General features: G+C 42.8%; 3 protein-coding genes and 2 long non-coding RNA genes across 10 annotated transcripts in view; 2 read left to right on the forward strand and 3 right to left on the reverse strand.

Moving 5' to 3' along the window:
• Positions 1 to 1103, reverse strand: part of dytn (dystrotelin) — a 14851-nt gene extending 13748 nt beyond the window's left edge. For all 3 annotated transcript variants that reach the window (XR_011691197.1, XM_071479502.1, XM_071479498.1), the window contains exon 1: positions 963 to 1103. The gene's annotated coding sequence lies outside the window, so the exon portion shown is untranslated. The remainder of the gene's footprint in view (positions 1 to 962) is intronic.
• LOC139622305 (sorting nexin-9-like) lies at positions 943 to 8221 on the forward strand. Of its 2 annotated transcripts, XM_071479506.1 has the most exons (17): positions 943 to 1077; positions 2296 to 2382; positions 2461 to 2535; positions 4111 to 4198; positions 4327 to 4471; positions 4667 to 4751; positions 4832 to 4957; positions 5063 to 5180; positions 5419 to 5549; positions 5661 to 5764; positions 6086 to 6189; positions 6315 to 6392; positions 6730 to 6806; positions 6972 to 7061; positions 7225 to 7339; positions 7466 to 7557; positions 7642 to 8221. In XM_071479506.1, exons 1-17 carry the CDS (start codon positions 1066 to 1068, stop codon positions 7687 to 7689), a joined length of 1575 nt encoding a protein of 524 aa, XP_071335607.1. In that variant the 5' UTR covers positions 943 to 1065; the 3' UTR covers positions 7690 to 8221. The 2 variants fall into 2 exon arrangements, 1 of the variants encoding a protein (XP_071335607.1); XR_011691198.1 differs by lacking the exons at positions 7466 to 7557; positions 7642 to 8221 and having other exon boundaries at positions 6730 to 6821; positions 6868 to 7061; positions 7225 to 7284.
• LOC139622314 (uncharacterized) lies at positions 6696 to 9434 on the reverse strand. Its single transcript, XR_011691201.1, has 4 exons — positions 9295 to 9434; positions 7528 to 7739; positions 7211 to 7264; positions 6696 to 6992 (listed from the first exon to the last, which is right to left on the reverse strand). It is a non-coding gene; the product is annotated as an uncharacterized lncRNA (long non-coding RNA).
• Positions 9435 to 12886: 3452 nt separating this feature from the next.
• Positions 12887 to 17557, forward strand: ackr3b (atypical chemokine receptor 3b). 3 transcript variants are annotated; one of them, XM_071479509.1, is made up of 4 exons: positions 12888 to 13286; positions 14585 to 14643; positions 14737 to 14783; positions 15324 to 17557. In XM_071479509.1, the coding sequence occupies exon 4, from the start codon at positions 15340 to 15342 to the stop codon at positions 16444 to 16446; it is 1107 nt and encodes a 368-aa protein (XP_071335610.1). In that variant the 5' UTR covers positions 12888 to 13286; positions 14585 to 14643; positions 14737 to 14783; positions 15324 to 15339; the 3' UTR covers positions 16447 to 17557. The 3 variants fall into 3 exon arrangements, with proteins under 3 accessions (XP_071335611.1, XP_071335610.1, XP_071335612.1); XM_071479510.1 differs by lacking the exon at positions 14737 to 14783 and having other exon boundaries at positions 12887 to 13286; XM_071479511.1 differs by lacking the exons at positions 14585 to 14643; positions 14737 to 14783.
• Positions 16893 to 20780, reverse strand: LOC139622315 (uncharacterized). Its single transcript, XR_011691202.1, has 2 exons — positions 19952 to 20780; positions 16893 to 19645 (listed from the first exon to the last, which is right to left on the reverse strand). It is a non-coding gene; the product is annotated as an uncharacterized lncRNA (long non-coding RNA).
• Between the last annotated feature and the right edge of the window lie 702 nt (positions 20781 to 21482).

Raw genomic sequence — 21482 nt, forward strand, 5'->3', positions numbered from 1 at the left:
GTTTTACAGTGTAATTCAGTGTGTAACAGGAGAGTTTCAGGAAACGCCCAGTACACAGTAAAATACTGTAAAACAAAAACACTGCTCAGCTGTTCGAGTCTCTGACGTCACTGTCAAGTTTTTTGCGAAAAACAAAAAATACAGGAAACTGGCGGTTTCCTTTTCAAAATAAAACCACCAAACCACCAATGTAATACATAATGAGCTGTGTGACATGAAGCAGTTTTTGAATGTTTTTGTTTCCCATGTTCACTTGAAACTGTTGGTTTACACCCACCCTCATATAAAATATGTGTGACGATTGAGATAACACTGAAGGTATTCCGTTATATTAACATGTGTCCTGTGATTCCAGTGAATGGCCAGAAGTAGTTTTGCATAACATTATGATGTCACATTAAAGTTGACCTTTGGGATTTAGCAGTTCATCCAATTAGACATTTGTGTAAAATTATGTCATTATTAGCGTATGAATTCTTGAGTTATGGCCAAAATATGAGGTCACTGTGACCTTTGACCCCTATATTCTATCCATATTTGAAGAAATTCCTTTCAAGGTGGAAGATATCCTCCTCTTTGTTATCTTCCTATTATGTTAAAGAATCATATTTTCAAAACGATACAGAATCCACTATTATTATCATTAGTTATTCTCATATTTCTCTGTATTGTAATATATAATTGTATATATAATAATAAATGTTAGATAAACAGGATTGTAGACTTTTTACTGACTTAAGTCACATGTACCAGAATAAAAACACATTTATTTTTCACTGACTGTACGTCCTTCTGTTCTTTATATGTGGTTACAGCTTTAAATTTAAATTTCTTTAAATTAATTTCGTAGTTTTTTTTTTTTTTTGTACTTATGTCGTTGTTGCATCTGCCTCTGAAATCACCAGTATGATTCTTTTATTGTGAAATAAGCAACAGGAAGTGGTTTCTGTGTGTTTTTCTACCTTGATCCAGTGGCAGTCGCAGGTCGGGAGCTGAATAGCTGACAGGATGAAACTTTGATCCGATATTAAACGATAAAAATCTGCCGCTGCTTCTGACGTCATCATGGCTCTGAAGGTAAGACCGTTTACCTGGTGGTGACCTCTGACCTCCCACCTGCTGCGGGTTCACATCATCAGACAGCTCGCTGCAGGTCCCTGCAGGAACTTCATAGAGAAAAGAGTCAATTCAAACAGACAGAAAACGCTAATTTTAAATGGGAAAAATGTGATTAAAATAAAATAAACGTTTTCTAAACCTTCTGTAGGAGGATGCAAGGTTTTCTCATCAAAGAAAAATACCGAAAGACGTTAGAAAAACTCGCTGTTCAACAATCTACACATGTACAAAAATCATGTAAAAAATCTATACGAGTCTGGTAAGAAAATCTCAAAGAAGTCAAAGGAATTAAACTTTTCTACTGGTAACGTGTAGAAAATTCTCAACAAGACAATCAGAAATTCTGATGAAAACAACAGACAGAAAAACTCACTACTGCAGACATGTATTGAAATGTTTTTAAAATATAATAGAGATAAGGGAAATCCTCTGTGGGAGTTTATCTGTGGGTGGGTTATTTAAACCACAGACCCCTGCAGAAGTACAGGAAATCGCTTTTACACCATGTTCAGAAATTATGTAAAAATTCTACAGGAGTCTGGTTAGAACAGCAGGAAACAATCTTATGGGCTAACTAAATAAGGAAAACAGCAAACATAGTATTATAAAGTTAGTATTACAATTTTGTACTGTGTACAAATATTATATACATACGAGAAAACTGGAGTTGGGTGTACAGTCAAAATGTCCAACGAGAACAATAAAACTACAGAAACTGTGTTTAACAATCGGAAACATATGTGGGGCAATCAAAGGAAAATATCCATTTATAATTACAGTTTTCTATGTCTCGTGCACAAATATAACAACATGTTAGTGAGGTCAGCATGATTCTGTCAGGACAGAAAAACTACAAAAAGTAAAGAAGCCTGCTGTTTTTGTACAAACAGAAATCCTGTAGACACAGTGGAGTACGTTCAGCAGAACAAACAGTGTGACAGGAATAATTTAGAGAAAAGTCCAGGAGCTGTTGACAGAAGAGGAAGTTTGTAGCTTCACTGATAACCAGACTTTTCCTCTCAGAGCCGAATGCAGTGTGTGACGTTCACTGACTTCACCTTCATGTAGTCGACTGGTGACAGTTTCTTCTGAAACACAGAGTTTCTTTACATTTCACAGTAGACAGTGCAGAGCTGTGGGTTTGTGTGTGTACTGTGTTTGTTCATTGTGTTTCAGGCTCAGGTTCTGTACGACTTCACAGCAGAACCAGGAAACAACGAGCTGTCGGTCAGAGAGGGAGAGACGGTCACTGTACTCAACCAGGTACAAACTCACATATACACGTTATTTACACAGTAAACATGACACACTCCGTCATAATGAGTGTGTGTGTCTTTGCAGACTGTGGGTGGAGGCTGGATCGAAGCCCAGAACTCCAGGGGACAAACTGGACTGGTACCTGAAGGATATTTACAGGTAAGTTCAGGTGAGAGTTATTCCACTCTGAACCAAGACTCAGCTCCTTCCATGTCCTGTGAGATCCTGTACTCAAACAGCAAACACAAAGACAGGAAAAACCACCACAAGTCGACCAACAGCCATCACAGGTTGCACAACTGCTGGGGATGAGATAAAGGTGACGGTACAGAAACACCCACAAAGACCCCTCCTTGAGGGTCATCTGGTGGTCAGCCTCCTCCCAATGGTCTTAAGCGTGATCACTAAAAGCCCTGGACTCCCGTACGATGAACCAAAACCAAACACCTTACAACTCCCCTGTACTGCATGTCTGTCCCACCAGTCTCAAAACCACCACAACAAAGTCTCAAGTCGACCACAGATGCAAAACCACATTAAAGAGATGAAACCCATGAAGAGACACAGAACACGATTCATTTTGTCTCTTATGAGCAAAGAAGTGTATTGTCTGCGTACACAGAGATACAGAAAGTCAAAGGCCCTGTTCAGACCTGATATTAACATCAGTCCTGAGTGAACCAATCAGTGTTCAGCTTTCAGTTCAGATGTGAACTCACCCAGAATGAATTCAGGACACATTTGAAATCCGATCACTCAGACCACATTCAGAGGTGGTTTGGACCACATTTGGACACATTCTTTTAAGGCCTGGAATATACTTGCTGTTTGAAGCAGCCACTATGCATGATACTTGAGGTCTCCACCTGGGGGCAGACCACAAAAATCAGACCCAGAGTCATAAACAAAGCCGGTCTTGTATACTCATGTAAATAAACAACATGGCGACACTGCAGCTTTTGCTGCGAACGCGGCAGAAAAAGAGACAGCGGGGTCATCGTAGCCGCCATTTTGTTGACCTTATCTGACCCTCTGACCCCATGGTCACTGTACTTGCAGGACCACCCCTAGTGTTCATGTTAATATTGTATCTTGCGTACGCGTCGTGTAATTTTTGCGATATGCACAACCGATGCACCAAATGAACGCAGGATACGCGTGGCAGCCACGATGCAAACCCATACACATTGTTAAGAGAAAGTATATTTCAGGCTTAACAGTGTGAATGCAAATGTGTCCTGGACCACATTGAAGGACCACCTCCTCTCCTGACGTCCTCTGACAGTTTGATTTGTCCAACACAGTTTATAATGAACTGAAAATATTTTACTGTTTAAATTTGATAAAACTTTATTTCACTGTAGAATTGTGAACAGAACAGTGATTCACTCAAACCTCCCTACTGCTCACTCTGTCACTCACTCACTTACTCACTCTTTCACTCACACACACAGAAGCACATTGACAACTGACCCGTCTGTCTGATTGGCTTAAAACAACACCTTATACCTGTTTATTTGCATATAAATCAGGAAGTGATCTGCTCACAGGTGTCACTGAGACTCAGTTTAAAACAGGTGTGAATTGATCACTGAAGACACAGGTTAATACCAGGTCTGACCAATGGTCTATGTTCCTGTGGGATGATAGGACATTACAACACACAATGCACTGACTGTGAGCTAGTCCTCCTCTTCCTCCTCCTCTTCATAACTTTAAGTTGTCGTTTTTCAGGTTGGAAATGTCGGTGGTGGTGAAAGAGATGGGTCTTATGTCTGTAACACTACAGGAGGGAGGGACAGTCATGGATACATACACACAGGTAACTCATTAACTTGTGTTAAAAGGGTTCCTACAGGATTACTTTTATATCTGTCTCTGTGAGGAAATGTCCAACCTCCTGCTTTGCAAAGAGTGTTTGGTGAAAGATTAAAGTACAGTCTCCGTTAGCTGTCGAGGACGATGACGGCGAGTGGGATGATGACTGGGACGAACAATCAGTGGGCAGTTACCATGGTAATGATCAGGTGGATGAGGATGGTGGAGCTTCAGGACAGAGCACCCACGGGCCCTCCGTGAAGATCTCCCTGAACAAGTAAATTAATTTTCACAGCATACAAAACAGTGGATATAATAGATCCCAATAACAGTAGATCTCAGTAGTGTTGAGTGTTTCCAGGCTAGATCCCATCATTCCCATAGAAATCCCAGCAGAGATCAGTAGGTCCCAGTAGAAGTCAGTAGATCCCAGCAGAGGTCAGTGGATCTCAGTGGTCCCGTGTGTCCCCAGGTTTCCGTTCTCCAAAGGTCCGAGTCCAGACGTCTTCTTGTTGGCCAAACCACCAGCTAACAGCAGAGACCGGCTTCCTGTCTATGTGAGTAATTAACTCTTGATAGTTCTGTCTCACTCTATGTTGTCTGCACTCTGATTGGCTCCTGCTCATTGTCCAATCAGATGGGGGAGGTGGGTCCTGTCTGGCTGTACCCATCGTCCCCTCTGGACTGTGTGATAGCGGACCCGAAGAAAGAATCCAAGCTGTACGGACTGAAGAGCTTCATCGAGTATCAGATCACCCCCAGTGTATGCTGGATACACGCCGATACACAGTCATACTCACAGTAGTACACAGTAGTACATATAGCACATGTAGTAATACTCCTTCTCTGACCCTCCGTCTTCCTGCAGACAACCAACAGACCCGTCAATCATCGCTACAAGCATTTCGATTGGCTGTATGAGCGTCTTCTGGAGAAGTTTGGCTCAGCGCTGCCCATCCCCCCACTGCCGGACAAACAGGTCACAGGTGAGACTTCACCATGGCAACCACAACTGTGTGAACTTGACACCTGTATGACATGTATCTGGATGCTAATCAGTGAATAGATCAGAATAGAGACTGAAAAAAGACTATTCGGTAGATGACAGTAGATGTCAGGTGATGGTAGATGACAGTAGATCTCGGTAGATCTCAGTAGATGACAGTAGATCTCAGTAGATGGCAGTACAACACACTCCTCACTCCTCTCTACCCGTGCTCTCAGGCAGGTTTGACGAGGACTTCATCAGGATGAGGATGGAGCGTTTACAGGCCTGGATGAGTCGAATGTGTCGTCACCCCGTCATCTCCCAGAGTGACGTCTTCCAGCTCTTCCTCACCTACAGAGATGAGAAGGTCGAGCCCCTCCTCACTCTGTACACACATATTTACCTGCTTAGCCAATCAGCTGTGGGGAGGTTTGTCAGCTTAGTCCTGATTGGCTGAAGCAATGTTTCGATGTTTCAGGAGTGGAAGGCAGGGAAGAGGAGGACGGAGAAAGACGAGACAGTGGGACCGATGCTCTTCAGTCTGATTGAGCCTGAAGCTGCAGAGCTTGATGTTGCTCAGGTGTAAGTGGGACCACCCACTCTGCCCTGGGTTTGGTCTGTCAGGCAGCAGACAGTCCACCAGGAGAGATCCACTAGACAGGATTTCTAAGATCTGGTTCTGAGCCACTAGGGTCTCTTCCTGGTCCATTATTGTTTAGATTATAGAAACATTGTTCTTCCTTATAAGGACTTCAGCATCTCACTATGCAGATGACACCATGTGATTTTTCTACCACACTGAGCCCAGAAGTTCATCACACTCATTTATCACGACACAGTGGTCATGTGATGAATGACTGTGATGACAGACATGAACAGATGTGTGTGTGTGTTTGTGTGCAGTGAACAGAGGTGTGAGCAGTTCAGTCGATTCACTAAGTCGATGGAGGACGGAGTCAGAGAGCTGCTGAACGTTGGACACACACACTGGAAACGCTGCACCGGACGTCAGTACACACACATATACACACGCACACACAAAACACTGTTCATACACACATTTTAGATAAATATAAACATATGTATATGTTTACACACTATTGTTTTAATGACTGTGTGACGGTGTGTGCAGCGCTTCCTAAAGAGTACGAGCGGATTGGTCAAGCCTTCAGAAACCTGTCGACTGTTTTCAACAGTAGCAAATATCCAGGTGAGGTGACAAGGAGAGAAGGAGGCAGGAGACACAGGAGGAAGAGACATGGAGGGAGGAAGTGTCCTTTACAGGTCTGAAACTGTCCCTGATGGTGTATTCAGTGATACTCTGAAATCTGAGCACTTTAAAGGTTTGGTCATTTCTCATGTTCAGCAGACAAATCTGAAATCTCAGATATCTGAGTGTCCTTGAATGCACCAACAGTTCTGAAACACTGGGATTTTCCAAGTGCAGTCAGGTTATTAAAGTTTTCATGATGTTCAGCTGCAGTTTGTATTTTGACTTTTCATAAATAAAACGTGTTTTTAACACAGTCATTTATTGTACGTTTCAGGAGAAGAGACATTAACTGATGCTCTGACTGCGGCGGGAAAAACCTACGAGGAGATCGCCAAGATCGTCGCCCAGCAGGTCTCACACACACACACACACACACACACACACACACACACACACACACACACACACACAGAGCACTGTTATACCTAAAATTACATTTCTGTATATTTTTATCTGACCCCTGATGACCTCTGGTGACCCCTGATGACCTAATGATGACCCTGATGACCTCTACAGCCTCAGAAGGATCTTCACTTCCTGTTGGAAACAAACAGCGAGTACAAAGGTCTACTGGGATGTTTCCCAGAAATTATCACTGTACACAAGGTACTGCAATATTGATACACACTACAGTACAACACTCTGCTTAATATTCATTTAAACATTTATAAACAAAGTTTTATTTTTACTGTTACCAGGAGGTGGGGAGGCTTCAGGTGAGATGTGATGATGTCATTAAGGGGGTGTGGTCTTACCTGTGTGTGTTCAGGCTGCAGTGGAGAAGGTGAAAGAAGCTGATCGTCTGGTTTCTGCAGGAAAAATCAACAACAACGACAGGAAGTGTATGAACCAACGGATCAGCTGCATGAGCTACTCTCTGCAGGGTAACACTACACTACACAACATTTCCCCCCCCCCCCCCCCCCACACACACACACACACACACACACACACACACACACACACACACACACACAGAGTGTAACCCAACTCCTCCTGTGTCCTTCCAGCTGAGATGAATCATTTCCATAGTAACCGTATCTATGACTACAACAGAGTGATGCAGCTTTACCTGGAACAACAGGTGACCTTCTACCAGCAGGTGAGCACAGCGCGGGGGGGGTGGCAGGGGTTGCAAGTGTACTGATGTGTGATGTCATCTCCTTTCTCCTCTCTGATTGGTCAGATTGCTGATAAGCTGAGAGCAGCTCAGAGCCAGTTCACCACACTGTGAGGATGATGACATCACAGCCTGATGATGTCACAGACCAATGACGTCGTCAGCTGCACATTTAAGAAAATAAAATGTTCTTCAGCACACAGTGGTTCAGACGTGTCATGAACTCTTCTTTTCTGACTGATTCTTCTTGTCATTTGGTTCTGACTAATTTATGTGGAACATCTTGATTTAACTTTTTCATGATTAACTGTGTTGTATTTTAAAGTTTGTTCTTATGATTACTTTAACAAGAAATATAATTTGTTTCACACTAAACTGAATTAAAATGTTATGTCCTGTTTATATTCCATCTTCTTTTGTATCTTTTATTTTTGTTGAAATTACTTAGTAATGAGTTGTGAATGAATAATGATTTTAATTATTTAGTATATAGTAATACCTTTCTATTGTTTCAGTAATTGTTTCACAATAGTAATATTCACTTGTTGTATGATCATTTGTCAAATTATAAAAATATATCAATGTATTGACATATATTTATTTATTATTTACATCTGCAATAAAAACTTTAATTTTTGTATTTTCAGTAGCTGTTAAATAACGTTTTTTACAATCTAATACTAAATTACATTTATATTATGAATTATACAAAAAAAAGTAGACTAATAATTTTTGAGAAATATATCAGATGTGATTTGTTATTCATATTACTTTATAAAATATACATTATATTTATATATTAATTAAAATATGAATATTAATTACATTATAACATTTAAAAATAAATATTATGTATTAATAATATAAAATAGAGGAGAAATGGAAGCTGCAGATATTTTGTAAATTTTAATCAACAGCTTCTTTCTGTTTTGACTGTGGATCAGCTGCAGGAGGTCTCACTCTTATCCAAACTAGTGGAACAGACTGTCAGACAGGAAAAAGTTGTTTCTCACAGTGACAAACCTCTCACCAAACCCCATTTAGAATCCAGTTAATTTACGTGTGTCATAATTTATTTAACACAATAAATATTGTAGTAAAATGTGTGGGCTTACAGTGGTGACAGATGGAGTTAACACCAAACTTAATTCACAAATTGTATATAGTTACCAAGATGTTTTTTCTTTTACTTTTTACTCAGCAGTTCTTCAAACATTCATTACAAACCAGGATATGTATAAGTTTACTAATCAAAGTTGTCAATATAACTACTTCTTTCAAGAATAATTTGTCAAATTCTAATATTTTATTTTGCAGTTAAAGAGGTTTAAAGGACAAACTCCACACCAAACTCTATTTAAAAATCTTGTTAGTTTTATCTTTTCACAAGTTATGACAGTATTCTGATTTTTTTTTTTTTTTTTTACGATGGCAGCGTGCACTAAACTTTATTTAAAAATCATATAGTTCACTTTAGCTTAATCAACGACGTCTCAACTGCACTCACTGTTGTAATAGTTATACTCTATCACAGCAGAGTTGCAGGTGGATTTCACACCAAACTCCGTCTGAAAATCAAGTCATTTGTGCTCTCCCCGGTTGGTGGCATACTTACATAGGACGAACAACTGTATCAATCTCTTTTGAACTGTTTTTCATTAATGTTGCTCCTGTACGTTTGACCTCACATCACTTCACACCCGTTTTTCGGTTAAATACCTGAATTATTGGTGTCGCCAGCAGGAGACCGGGGGGAAATAATCTTATGTTCAGCTCCTCAGCCGCAGTCACCTGCATTAAAGACTGATCATCTCCAGGTGTGTCTGTTGGTGCTCTGCTGCCACCTGGTGGCTGCTAAGTGAACTGCAGTGAACAACGTCGTAACCACCTAGCAACAATGTGAAGCAGCACAGCAACACAGTAAACACTCGTAATATTAGAGTAAATCTGCTACACAGCTAACAGTTAGCATTGTATCATTTTTTTAAATAAAGTTTTTTGTTGTGGTCTCTGACTTTTAAGGCCTCTTCTTCCTCCCGGTACACTGGCTCCATCCTGGACAGTGATTGGACAAACTATAATAATACCAGCAGAGACCGGCAGAGTCTAATACTGACTGAGGTCAGTGTCAGTCAGTCATCAGACCAGTTTCCTGTCCACTGCAGGTGGGTGGACCTAAAGTATTTAGTATTGAGAGAGTTTTTATTATTGATCAATTGATTGATCAGAAAACTAGGGCAGGAAATAAAGACAGCAGAAGAACCAAGGAAGAGCAGAACCCACAGAATCATAAGGGACCATGGCAAGAACCAGAGTAACCAGAAAACCAAAGACAGGAACCAGAGGAATCAGGAAGTGTCTCTGATACTTGAGGTTCTGGTCTGACCTGCACTCAATGAACCACTGTCAGATGTGGTCCTGTAGAGTCTCCTTCATGTCAGTTCCCTCCACATCAAGAATGAAACGCTTCACCCTGAGCTCGGCTCACTGGCATTCCTCCTCATTCTGATCCTGAATCAACCTCAGACCTGCTGAGACCTGCTGTGCCTGCAACTGGGTTGGACTGGGACCAGGAGGCTCTGCTGGGATCTGAGGAACCAGAGGAACCACAGGAACTATGAAGACCTAAAGGAGGAACCAGAGGGACCAGGAACTGGAGGAACTGGAGGGAACTGGGGGAACCGGGAGAACTGGAAGAACTGGAGTTAACATTTACAAAAATGAAATAAGAAATAAAAACACAATCTATCAACAAAATAAAATGGCATCTGAATAATACATAAAAAATTAGACATCAAATATATAGAATATGAAAATAAACGTTTCCATCCCCAGAAACATCATCTCATCTGCTTCTTCTGAGCGTAACCTCTCCACACCTCATCCAGTGTCAGGGCAGCGCTGACAGGTGGATACACCCTCACCTCACCTCACCTGTCTGAGCGGATTTAAAGGAATATGACACCATCTGAGAGAAGAACCAGGTCAACGCTCAGAGTCTAATTAAAGCTGTTTGATCAGATCTGGTACCTTGTGGATCTGGATTGCTTGGGCTGGGTTCAAATTTGTGGGTCTCCTGGTGTGTCTCCTAATGCCTCTATCTGATTGGACGAGCTCCATCACAAACGGAGTGCTGATTCATCCCTGTCAAGCATGCTCAGACACCTGCAGGAGAACTGCCTCCTCCAGACTCATGGCCTGGACTGAAGAGGTCTGGACCGAGGAGGTCTGGACCAGAGACATGAAAACGTTAAAGTTTCCTGAACTTTAGTTCAAGTGTTTGAGTTTTTACGTAGCTTAAAAAATCAGAGGTCAGAGGTCAGAGGAGGATGATAAAGGTCAGATGAGGGTGATGAGGTCACAGTGATTCTCACAGTCTCATTGGTTTGTTGTTTCTCCAGGATGTTGTACAGAATCGTCTGTTTGTGTCTCTGCAGCTCAGACTGTCTCTGAGTAAACACTGAGGGATGGGGACCTCCAGGTCCTAACACACACACGCGCACGCATGCACACACGCACGTACGCACACACACACACCAGTCTTACAAGTGAAATGAAAACCTTTAGAACCAAAATGTCTTTACAGCAGCCCTGATCAGGTCTGATCTGTTTTCCTGCAGACTTAATGTGGACCAGGTCTGATCTGTTTTCTGGACTCACCGGGGTCATCTTCAGGTCCAGCAGCAGGTCATCAAAGTAGTTAAACTCAGACAGCTCCAGCTCCACCATCTGAGCCTTGAGCTCCAGAAGATGACCCATCAGTCCGTCCAGGACCGTCCAGACCGCCCCGCTCCTCTGGGGCTGGACCAGGTGCTCGTAGATCTCTTCTAGACTGCAGAAGATCTGTAGGTACCTCAGGTGGAGGACAGCCCAGTCCTGAAAGACCTGCAGCTGGTCTCTCTGAGGACCAGGAGGATCTGCAGGAACCTCATCCTGAAGAAGGTGCTGGAGACTGTTGTGAGCTGCAGCCCATTTCCTGTAAGAGGAGCTGAGGAACAGATACAGAGACCAGTACAAGTAAAGTTCTGGACTTTTTTGTGAGCTCAGATGCTCCTCTCTGATTCAGAATCAGGTCTGTATTTTAAATACAGACAGAATAAGACGGGTTTCTACCCGTCAGGATTTTAACACCCAATGTCATAATACATCATCTTAATTTACAGCTGATCAGCTCCACATGAACCCATCAGAATCCAGATCAAACAGACCTCAGGAAACAAACTGAACTGAGTCAAAGAGAAACTGAAACATTGGAGAATAAACTGGATTAAAACTGTTGAACGTTAAAAACTGAAGCTGTGTGTGTGTGTCTGTGTGTCTGTGTGTGTGTGTGTGTGTCTGTGTGTCTGTGTGTGTGTGTGTGTCTGTGTGTCTGTGTGTGTGTGTGTGTGTCTGTGTGTCTGTGTGTGTGTGTGTGTGTGTGTGTGTCTGTGTGTTTCTGTGTGTGTGTGTGTGTGTCTGTGTGTCTGTGTGTGTGTGTGTGTGTGTGTGTGTCTGTGTGTTTCTGTGTGTGTGTGTGTGTCTGTGTGTCTGTGTGTGTGTGTGTGTGTGTGTGTGTCTGTGTGTTTCTGTGTCTGTGTGTGTTTCTGTGTCTGTGTGTTTCTGTGTGTCTGTGTGTTTCTGTGTGTGTGTGTGTCTGTGTGTGTGTGTTTCTGTGTGTGTGTGTGTCTGTGAGTGTGTGTGTGTGTGTGTCTGTGTGTTTCTGTGTGTGTGTCTGTGTGTTTCTGTGTGTGTGTGTGTGAGTGTGTGTGTTTCTGTGTGTGTGTGTGTGTCTGTGAGTGTGTGTCTGTGTGTTTCTGTGTGTGTGTGTGTCTGTGAGTGTGTGTGTTTCTGTGTGTGTGTGTCTGTGTGTGTGTGTGTGTGTGTGTGTGTGTCTGTGTGTTTCTGTGTGTGTGTGTGTCTGTGAGTGTGTGTGTTTCTGTGTGTCTGTGTCTGTGTGTGTGTGTCTGTGTGTGTGTGTGTGTGTGTGTGTGTGTCTGTGAGTGTGTGTGTTTCTGTGTGTCTGTGTCTGTGTGTGTCTGTGTGTGTCTGTGTGTGTGTGTGTGTGTGTGTGTGTCTGTGTGTGTGTGTCTGTGTGTGTCTGTGTGTGTGTGTGTGTGTCTGTGTGTGTCTGTGTGTGTCTGTGAGTGTGTGTGTTTCTGTGTGTGTGTGTCTGTGTGTGTGTGTGTGTCTGTGAGTGTGTGTGTGTTTCTGTGTGTGTGTGTCTGTGTGTGTGTGTGTCTGTGAGTGTGTGTGTGTCTGTGAGTGTGTGTGTGTTTCTGTGTGTGTGTGTCTGTGTGTGTCTGTGTGTGTGTGTGTCTGTGAGTGTGTGTGTCTGTGAGTGTGTGTGTTTCTGTGTGTGTGTGTCTGTGTGTGAGTGTGTCTGTGAGTGTGTGTGTGTGTGTGTGTCTGTGAGTGTGTGTGTGTGTGGGATGTGTCGTCACGCATCTTTAACGCTATTGTTTGCGGTTTAAATGGTCTTTTTGCGCGTCCTGCAGCTGCATTGTCCCACAGCTGAAACCTAATAAATCAGGGCGGTCCTCCTCCTCCTCCTCCTCTTCTTCTCTGCTCATTAAACTGCGAAGTGAAGGGGGACTGCGACAGACGGCCTCGGACTGTCCGCCGGAGGAACCGGACTGTCGCCCCAGTCTGGACCAGAATTAACCCGGGACAAACAGGGAAGCAACAGACGTGTTGTGTGTGATTTGACTCCCTCTTTCATCATCCGTCAGGTACACCCGATCAGTTTCGCTCTGCTGATTCCAGGTTTTAACCCAGACTTGTCTTAAAAATGTGTCGTTTTTGGATTTTTGACTCACAGGCCAGTGCATGACATAGCAGAATATGTATTATATTTTTCTAGCAACCACTGATGCTTTTTGTTGTATTCGGCATAAAAATACCACACCAGACATCACGTAATTTGAGTGAATCTCAACTTGTATGAACAGAGTTATGATCGTCCCAACTCCGCTGTAACGTCTTAATAATGGCGAACCTGGTTGAAGAAGTGACTTTTTTATGTACGAACGTCCTGTGATGTATGAAATGTGAGCCGAAGTGAAGAGTGTGTCAGGTTTGTTCTTTAGGGTCTCAGTGTGTGTGTGTTCTGACGTTTTAAACTGTGGCGATGGGGAAAGAATCCCTAAATTGAGAGATTTTACAGCGGAGTTCGGCGAGTCTTTCTTGGTGGCGTGTCATTGTTGACGCTGTGGCACGGACAGGAGTCAGGCGTGTATTTTATGACACTTGCAATGCACTCTGGTGCGTTCAGGAGCCTCTCAGCTGGTGTCTCAGATCAACAGAGGTCTAATCTGACAAACTGGGTTAAACCTGCAGCACTGACCTGTTTCAAAACAGCATCACGTGGACGCATGGCCCGTTTGCTTTACTGGTTTATTCAGATAAACGAGTTTCTGCTGTTCTGAGATCAGTCATGTTGCTGTTACTGCTCAGTGAAGTAGTGAGGCTCAGGAGACGCACAGAGAGCAGCTGATGTTAGTCCAGACAAGACTCTGGAGGCCATTCGCTTTCACTGTTTCTTTAACCTGATAAATAACGTTTTAAACCGTTAACTTTTCTTTTATGTGATGGTGATGATCTGAACTTTGACATCTTTTTTTTGTCTGATTGATGCTCTAATTGTCTCATTGCTTCAGCACCACAGTAAAGTTTTATTTTGAAGGTCGTGACCTTTGAGTGTTAAGGGCCCTGTGGAGTTTTAAAGTGAAGCAGCAGTAAAAGCTGAGTGCTGCTCCTCCTCTCCTCCAGCTGTCTGTCTGTGGGCTCAGGTTTCTTCTTCTTCTTCTCTGGTTTTTGTCTGTTTTAATGCAGCAGAGCCAATAATCCGATGTGTTTCTCCCAAAGTTGAAAACTTTTGACTGTTGGAGACTAATTCTCATTTCAAAATTATATTAAAAATGTATTTTAAAAAAAGAATGTTTATGGTTAAATGATGAGAAAAGAGGAAATGTTAGGAAAATGTTTTTTTTTAAAGGAGTGTTTTCTTGTTTTCTGTTTGTTTTGGCAGAAATGTGCTTCCATACACAATGGTTTAAAGACTGAAGAACTGCAAGTCTGAACACATTGGTTCGTTATTATTATTATTATTATTATTAAATTATAGTAAAATGTTGGTTTTACTTCCAAACAACAGCTGATTGTATTTTAACTGTTTTACAGCGTTTAGTTGTAGAATCTTTACTCTGAGGATTTTCGCCTGGAGTCTGGTAAGATGTTGACTTGAAAGCAGATCATTCTTCTTCTGTTTTTATTTGGGGGTGGAACATCTGTCCATTTCTCTGCCGGAAACGATCAATTAATATGTCGCCAACATTGAATATTTATGTCTACAGCAAAGACCGTCCTGTCCTTTGGTTCATTATGTGAAAATCCATTGTGTCATCAGGCTGTAAAATATAAAAGATCATTATGGGATGTTGAAGTTGACACAGCATGGTCTTTGTGTTGGAAACATGAAGCAGATTTACAGCCTCACAATGACGTGAAGGCTGGAGTGCTGATCACACAGAGGTTATTGATCATTGACGACCACAGAGATGTTTTTGTTCCATCAGTGAGTCATCGTCACGTCTCTTCCTGTTTCCTGTTGGTTCACAGCATCTCATTAACGACGATGACCATGTGTCCACCTGTCCTCAGAGCTCAGTGATCAATAATCAATACAGCTAATAGGAGAAAGCCGTATGTTAGAAAACTCAGGACCAGGTGGTGCAGCAGGTTCTGGTTCATCTTCTGCTGTTTTCCAGGTACAAAGTCAACGTGATGAGTCTGATCTCCAGTGACCTCACCGAGCTCATGGAGCTGTGGGAGGAGCTAAACCTGACTGCTGCCGACCAGGACAACCTGTCCCATGTGGAGACTCTGATGTGTTCAGGCGCCATCAGCCACGCCGCCTTCCTCCACATCCTCTCCATCCTCTACGTCTTCATCTTCCTGGTGGGCCTTGCTGCCAACACCCTTGTAGTATGGGTAATCCTGCGCTCCAACAGGAACCGCTATGAGACGCACCTGTACATCCTCAACCTGGCTGTGGCCGACCTGTGCGTCGTGGCCACGCTGCCAGTCTGGGTGACCTCGCTACTGCAGGGCGGACGCTGGCCTTTTGGTGAGGCCATCTGTAAACTCACCCACCTGGTCTTCAGTGTCAACCTCTTCAGCAGCATCTTTTTCCTCACCTGCATGAGCGTCGACCGCTACTTGTCCATCACACTTTTTGCCAACACCCCCAACAGCCACAGAAAGAAGCTGGTGCGATGGCTGATCTGTGTTCTGGTTTGGCTGCTGGCGCTGGTGGCCTCCATCCCCGACACCTACTTCCTGCAGGCGGTGAAGTCATCACACCACAACGGCGCCATCTGTAGGCCGGTTTATCCGTTGACAAACCCGCGGGACTGGATGGTGGGCATCCAGCTGAGCTTCATCATCCTCGGCTTCGCCATCCCCTTCCCCATTATTACCATCTTCTACCTGCTCCTGGCGAAAGCCGTCCCTCCCAGCTCAGATCAGGAGCGCCGCATCAGCCGTTGGATCATTCTCATTTACATTGTGGTTTTCCTGGTGTGCTGGTTGCCATTCCACGCCGTCCTCATGCTGGACACGCTGTCGCTGCTCAACATCCTGCCCTTCAGCTGCCAGTTTGAGAACTTCCTGGATGTGGCACTGCACCTGACGCAGTGCTTCTCTTTGATACACTGCTGCATCAACCCCGTCCTGTACAACTTCCTCAACAGGAACTATCGCTACGACCTCATGAAGGCCTTCATCTTCAAGTACTCCACCAAGACAGGGCTCGCCAGGCTCATCGACGCCTCACACGCCTCTGAGATCGAGTACTCAGCCGCGACGCTGGACAGCAACGTCCCAATGTGAACTCTTGAAGACTCAAATGTGTCTTCAGACATGTTAATGCCTCTTCTGCCTGCTTCTCGAAGCAACGGTGCCTCCCAGCAGCTTCTTGGTCCACAGACCACCTGGACCACCTGGACCACTCGACTCAACAAAATAAGAGTCCTGTCAGCTGTTTGTCCTGACAGTCAGAGCTGAGGGCTGAGAAGACTCAACCGATAGAACACAAACACACTTCACTGAGAGTGTGTGTGTGTGTACCTCAGAGTCTACAGGTGTATGTCATGAATCACAGAAACCACAAAAGATGACAAACACGAGTCATCATCTTTCCAATTGAAAAGAAAAGTGAACGTGTTGAATATTTGAAGTTATATTTGAAGTCATATTCTGTGAATATATTTATATCATGTTTTATATTTGATTGTTTGTGTTGTTTATCTTCAGTTTTCTGGAAAGAACAAAGTTGGTAAAAGTTCAAATCCAGTTAATGCAGTGATCTCCAGGACAATTCAATCCTCACAATAATAATAAAAATTGATAATGATGATGATGATGATGATGAAATGTATTTCTCTCCAGGAAACTTAATCTCGGAGCCTTAAATGTGACACAGCGTGTAAACGTTTCTGTGATAACTCATCGTGTGCGTGTTTAACACAAGGTCAGAAAAGAGACGGGGGCCGACACACTCAGACCAAACTGGATCCTGGATCAGACATCTTTGCACAGAGTTTGGTCTGACTGTCTCTAGCTGCCCAGGTGGTTTCAGATGAGTGTGTTTACCTGTGTGAGGTCACACCTGTTGTGTCCATCAGAGTGAACCTGAACCGTTGAGTCTGGTCATCATCTGCAGGTGTGACAGCCTCAATCACACAGCTGTGAAGTCACACTGAGGCGCCACTCTGACTCACAAAACCAACACCAACCTGTCAGAGGATAGGTGAGTTTACCTGCAGAAAGACAGAGGATCTGGGAGGGGTGGGGAGAGTAATTATCTAACTGTGTGTTCTGTCTTTTTTCTCTGTGGTAATAAACAAACTTCAATGTTGAATGTGTCTAAAACCTTGTGTGTATGTGATGTAATATCATGATGAATAACTGAAGAATAAACAGAAAGACGAGGACTCTGATGGATTCAGACTAAACACAAATTTTTAATTCTAATTTTCATTCACCAGCTTTTTGACCTGATCAGGGCAAAACTTAAGTTTTTATTGTAACAATTCAGATGAGGCTGCTGAAATAAGGTTGAAAACAGAACTGGCTAAAAAGAGAATATTTTGAATGGGGTTCAGTCTGAGGAGTCAGACTGGCGCTGATTAGAGGTTGATCTGAGTGTGCTCAGCGGAGAGGAGCTGCCTGCCAGGACCAGACTTTAATGAATGGGGTCCAGCAGGATTACAGTGAACTAAACCTAAACACAGAAACCTCATTCTGGACTCAGAGCTGTGTTTCCATGACGACCAGACCAGCTCAGGGCCTCTGAAAACATGCTGGGAAGAAGCGAGAACAGAAAGACTAAATGAGAGACAGGTAATTAAGATCAGAGGTACTGAAGCTGAAGCTCACAACTGGTTCTGTCTAAAGAATCTAAGGTCACTCCACAATGACACCTTGAAAATTCTGGATTTTTTTCAAGGACCTTTAAACCAATTGGAAGATCCTCTGGGACCTTTGGAACTCCCTTAAACCTGGTTCTCTGCTTCCTCAGGGACTCCTGGAATGCCTGGAGGGAACCCAGGAACCTCTTCAAGGACTCTCTGTCGATCATGTTTTTGCATGTAGGAAAATCAAAGAACAGAAAACTATTTTAAAAATAAAATATCAACTCTGGTTGTATTTACATGTTCAAAACTGTATTTAAATAAGTAAAAAGTGATCTTTTGCTTTACACCCCACCTTTCTGATAATTCATCATGTTTTGATCTTCTGGTTGCTCAGGTCCCCACAATTAATTCTTCATTCATTCATAATCCTACTTACAAAACTCCATTGAAAAAGTCTGTTTTTTATCTGTGGTTCTCACTGAGGTCTGTTGTTGTTGAAAACAGAAGTTGTGTGACAGAGTTTCTGTGATCTCTCTGTCCCTCTGTGAAGCATGGGGCCCCAGTCTGCCTCCGCCAGCCCCCACCAGCTCCCCCCGTTTTCTGTGTGTGGTCTTGTATTTCTATCTCTGTGAGGACTGATTTGATGTGTTTCACTTTAAAACATCTGTTTGAAGCTTTAGGTTTGGTTTTACTGTGAGTTTCAGTTCAGGCTGTGGAATGTATGAAGTGACTGAGGGTCCTCACAAGTATACAAGTACAAATGTGTGTGTGTGTGTCCTGTCAGAGTTCAAAGGATTCATTCATTCACACTCAGTCTGTCATTATCCTGCACAGATCCTGGGAACACTTCCTGGAATATCTTTAAGGACTTCTGAGAAAACTCTTTGGTAACTTTTCCAGTGCTGCCTGGAATATTTTCAAGGATAACTGGAACCTCCTCAAGGACCAGAGACACCCCTGAAGACTCCTGGAGCTATGTCAAGGGCCTCAAGGACATCTTCAGGGAACCCTCTGCAGACTACTGGAATTCCTTTAAGGACTCCTAGAATTTTTTCAAGGACTGCTGGAAACTCTTCAAGGATCTTTGCAAACCCCATAAGGACACATGCAAGCTTTTCAAGGATTGTAACAAACTTAAAAAAAGATTTTGGAATGAGAATTTATTTGTACGAGCTCAGACAATATTCAGTGTTTTTTTCCCCTCACTCTTAAAAACCATGGAGCCTGATTAGGAAACAGCCTGAAGATCCATCAAGTCTTTCCTTCTGTTTCTTGAAGACAATGTTTTAATGACCGATGTAAAATTTCACCATCTATAAAAGATCTTTGTTTATTTAGTGGTGAAGATCTAAAGATGGTGCAGGGTAAATGGAGCATATTTTGAATGGGGTTCTATCTGTGAGGAGTCAGACTGATGCTTCAGTTTGTTGTTAAACAAACCTCTGAACAGCAACAACCCGCTGAGAGACAAAAGGTTGATCTGAGCATGCTCAGTAGTGGTGAGGAGCTGCCAGTCATCAGTTTCTCTGTTTTCCTGCAGCACAGCGTGAACTCCAGTCTGTGGGGGACGAAGCTGACCTTTGACCTTGTGTGAGGTCTTGTTTACCTTCAGGAGGTGTTCTCCACATTCCTCACACGTCTCCATAGTCACAGGAGTTCAGCCGTCTGATTTGCTGAGAGCAGAGCAGAGGATCAGCTGATGTGTGATCAGTAACAATAAATCAGTACTCTGATCCTTTACTGCAGCACAAGTACGAATACCTCAGCAGAAATACTCAGAGTACTGACAGGTAAATGTTCTGAGTTTATCAAAGTATGACTTTATCTGTTCGTTTTATTACAGATTAATTAATTATATACAAGTGATTTAATCAACATTTACAAACAGAAAAAACAGAAAGATTAAGTCATTCACACAGTTTATAAAAGTAAAATTATCTGTGCTACTTTTGTTGAACATGAGTTCATGTGTGTCTCACCTGTCTCTGATGATGTCAGAGGTCAGCTGACCCTTCCTGTTGTGCGTGGTTCAGCTGGAGAGCACAGAGACCTGATGTTCATAATGACTGAAGGTGTTGGACACCGTTCTCAGGTCTGTTCACCTGCTGCACCTGTTTCATATGAAACAACAGCTCCACCTGCTGTCGCACTGTAAAACTACAACACCTGTTCATCAACAGTGAAGTGCAGATCACTTCATCAGACTCAAACAAACCTGAGCAACAATCAGGTTTCATCATTCATAAAATATTTATATTTTACACATGAACTAATTAAATAATCTGCAGATTCATCTCGAATTAAAATAATTAACAGCTGCAGTAAAATATGAACTAAAAACCTTTCATACATTTGTACAGTTTTATTTTATTATTTTATACACATTTTAAATATTTTAAGGTACAATTTAGATCATTGTTTCATTATTGCTTAAATGTCCACTGTGTTCGTGGTCCAAAGGAAGGATTCAGGACACAAACATCAGTTTTAAAACCTTGAATTAACCCTTTTCACTGGTTTCAATCAGCTGCTCTGAGGATAATTCAGCTCCTCACCGCTGACACTGAGGGAATACAAACCTAAAACAACAACAGCTCGCTGTTATGTGAACACGGCTCATATCAATAATGAGACGGAGACTGGAGAAGCTCTTCTCACTTGTTTACTGGCGTAACCGCGAGTCTGTCCGTCCCTCCAATAGGTCCGTGTCACACCCACCATTCACACAACTTAGGTTCCTCTTTACAGGACACTCCCATTCTCCCGCGCTACCTCATGACGTGATCAAGCCTTTGTTGTTGGTTTGAGAGTTTGCCCCCCCCCCCCCCCCCCCTCCAACTGGAACCAAACAAGCTCCGAGTGAACCCCCCCATTAATAAACCATCTCTGCCTGAACTGACATCTTACCTGCTGCAGGTGTGGCGGGAGTTCAGGCCCGCTCCAGTCAACGCACGTCGGCCTCTCGTGGTCCGGAAGCTCCTGAGTTCTCCTCCAGCTGACCGCGTTTTTATTCCAAGCACCGGAAGTTGGCCAAAGCACCGCCTCCTCACCGAGGCAGCTTCTTTTCCATGAGCCTGAGTTACTTTTTGTCTTCACCTCCAGAGATGAATGAGTCAGTAATCAATTATCAAACATGTCTGTGCCAGAACACGGTGATCCTCCTCCTCTGGTGATAAACAGTCTATTACTTTGTGCCTTTTTCAGATGCCGCAAATCAAGTGTGTTTAAGAAGCGTTTACAGTAAAGAAATAACAGAATTAAATTAACTGCATCCTGTGGAGAGCTATTGATATTCTTGAGGAATTTGAATGTTTCCAATATGAAGTACAAAAAGTGTATTTAAACACAATTAACTATAACTTAGTGAAGTGTGACGTTAAGTTTACTTTACACAACTTTTAAAATGTTTAATTATATAATCTGAAGCAAACTGAACAAACTAAGTTTAATGAAAAATTCACATTAAAATGAACTGATGTGTCTTGACTGTCTTGAGTTTTGCTATCTGGA

Source organism: Trachinotus anak, unplaced genomic scaffold, assembly GCF_046630095.1.
Source record: "Trachinotus anak isolate AG129_WGS33_773 ecotype Australia unplaced genomic scaffold, CSIRO_AGI_Tana_v1 ptg000006l, whole genome shotgun sequence".
Taxonomy (NCBI): domain Eukaryota; kingdom Metazoa; phylum Chordata; class Actinopteri; order Carangiformes; family Carangidae; genus Trachinotus; species Trachinotus anak.

Coding starts and splice junctions, on each gene's coding strand:
- LOC139622305 (XM_071479506.1), top strand. Junction 7,062..7,224: donor AAATTATCACTGTACACAAG/GTACTGCAATAT, acceptor GTGTGTGTTCAG/GCTGCAGTGGAGAAGGTGAA. Junction 7,558..7,641: donor AGGTGACCTTCTACCAGCAG/GTGAGCACAGCG, acceptor CTGATTGGTCAG/ATTGCTGATAAGCTGAGAGC.
- ackr3b (XM_071479510.1), top strand. CDS start 15,340: ATGAGTCTGATCTCCAGTGACCTCACCGAGCTCATGGAGCTGTGGGAG.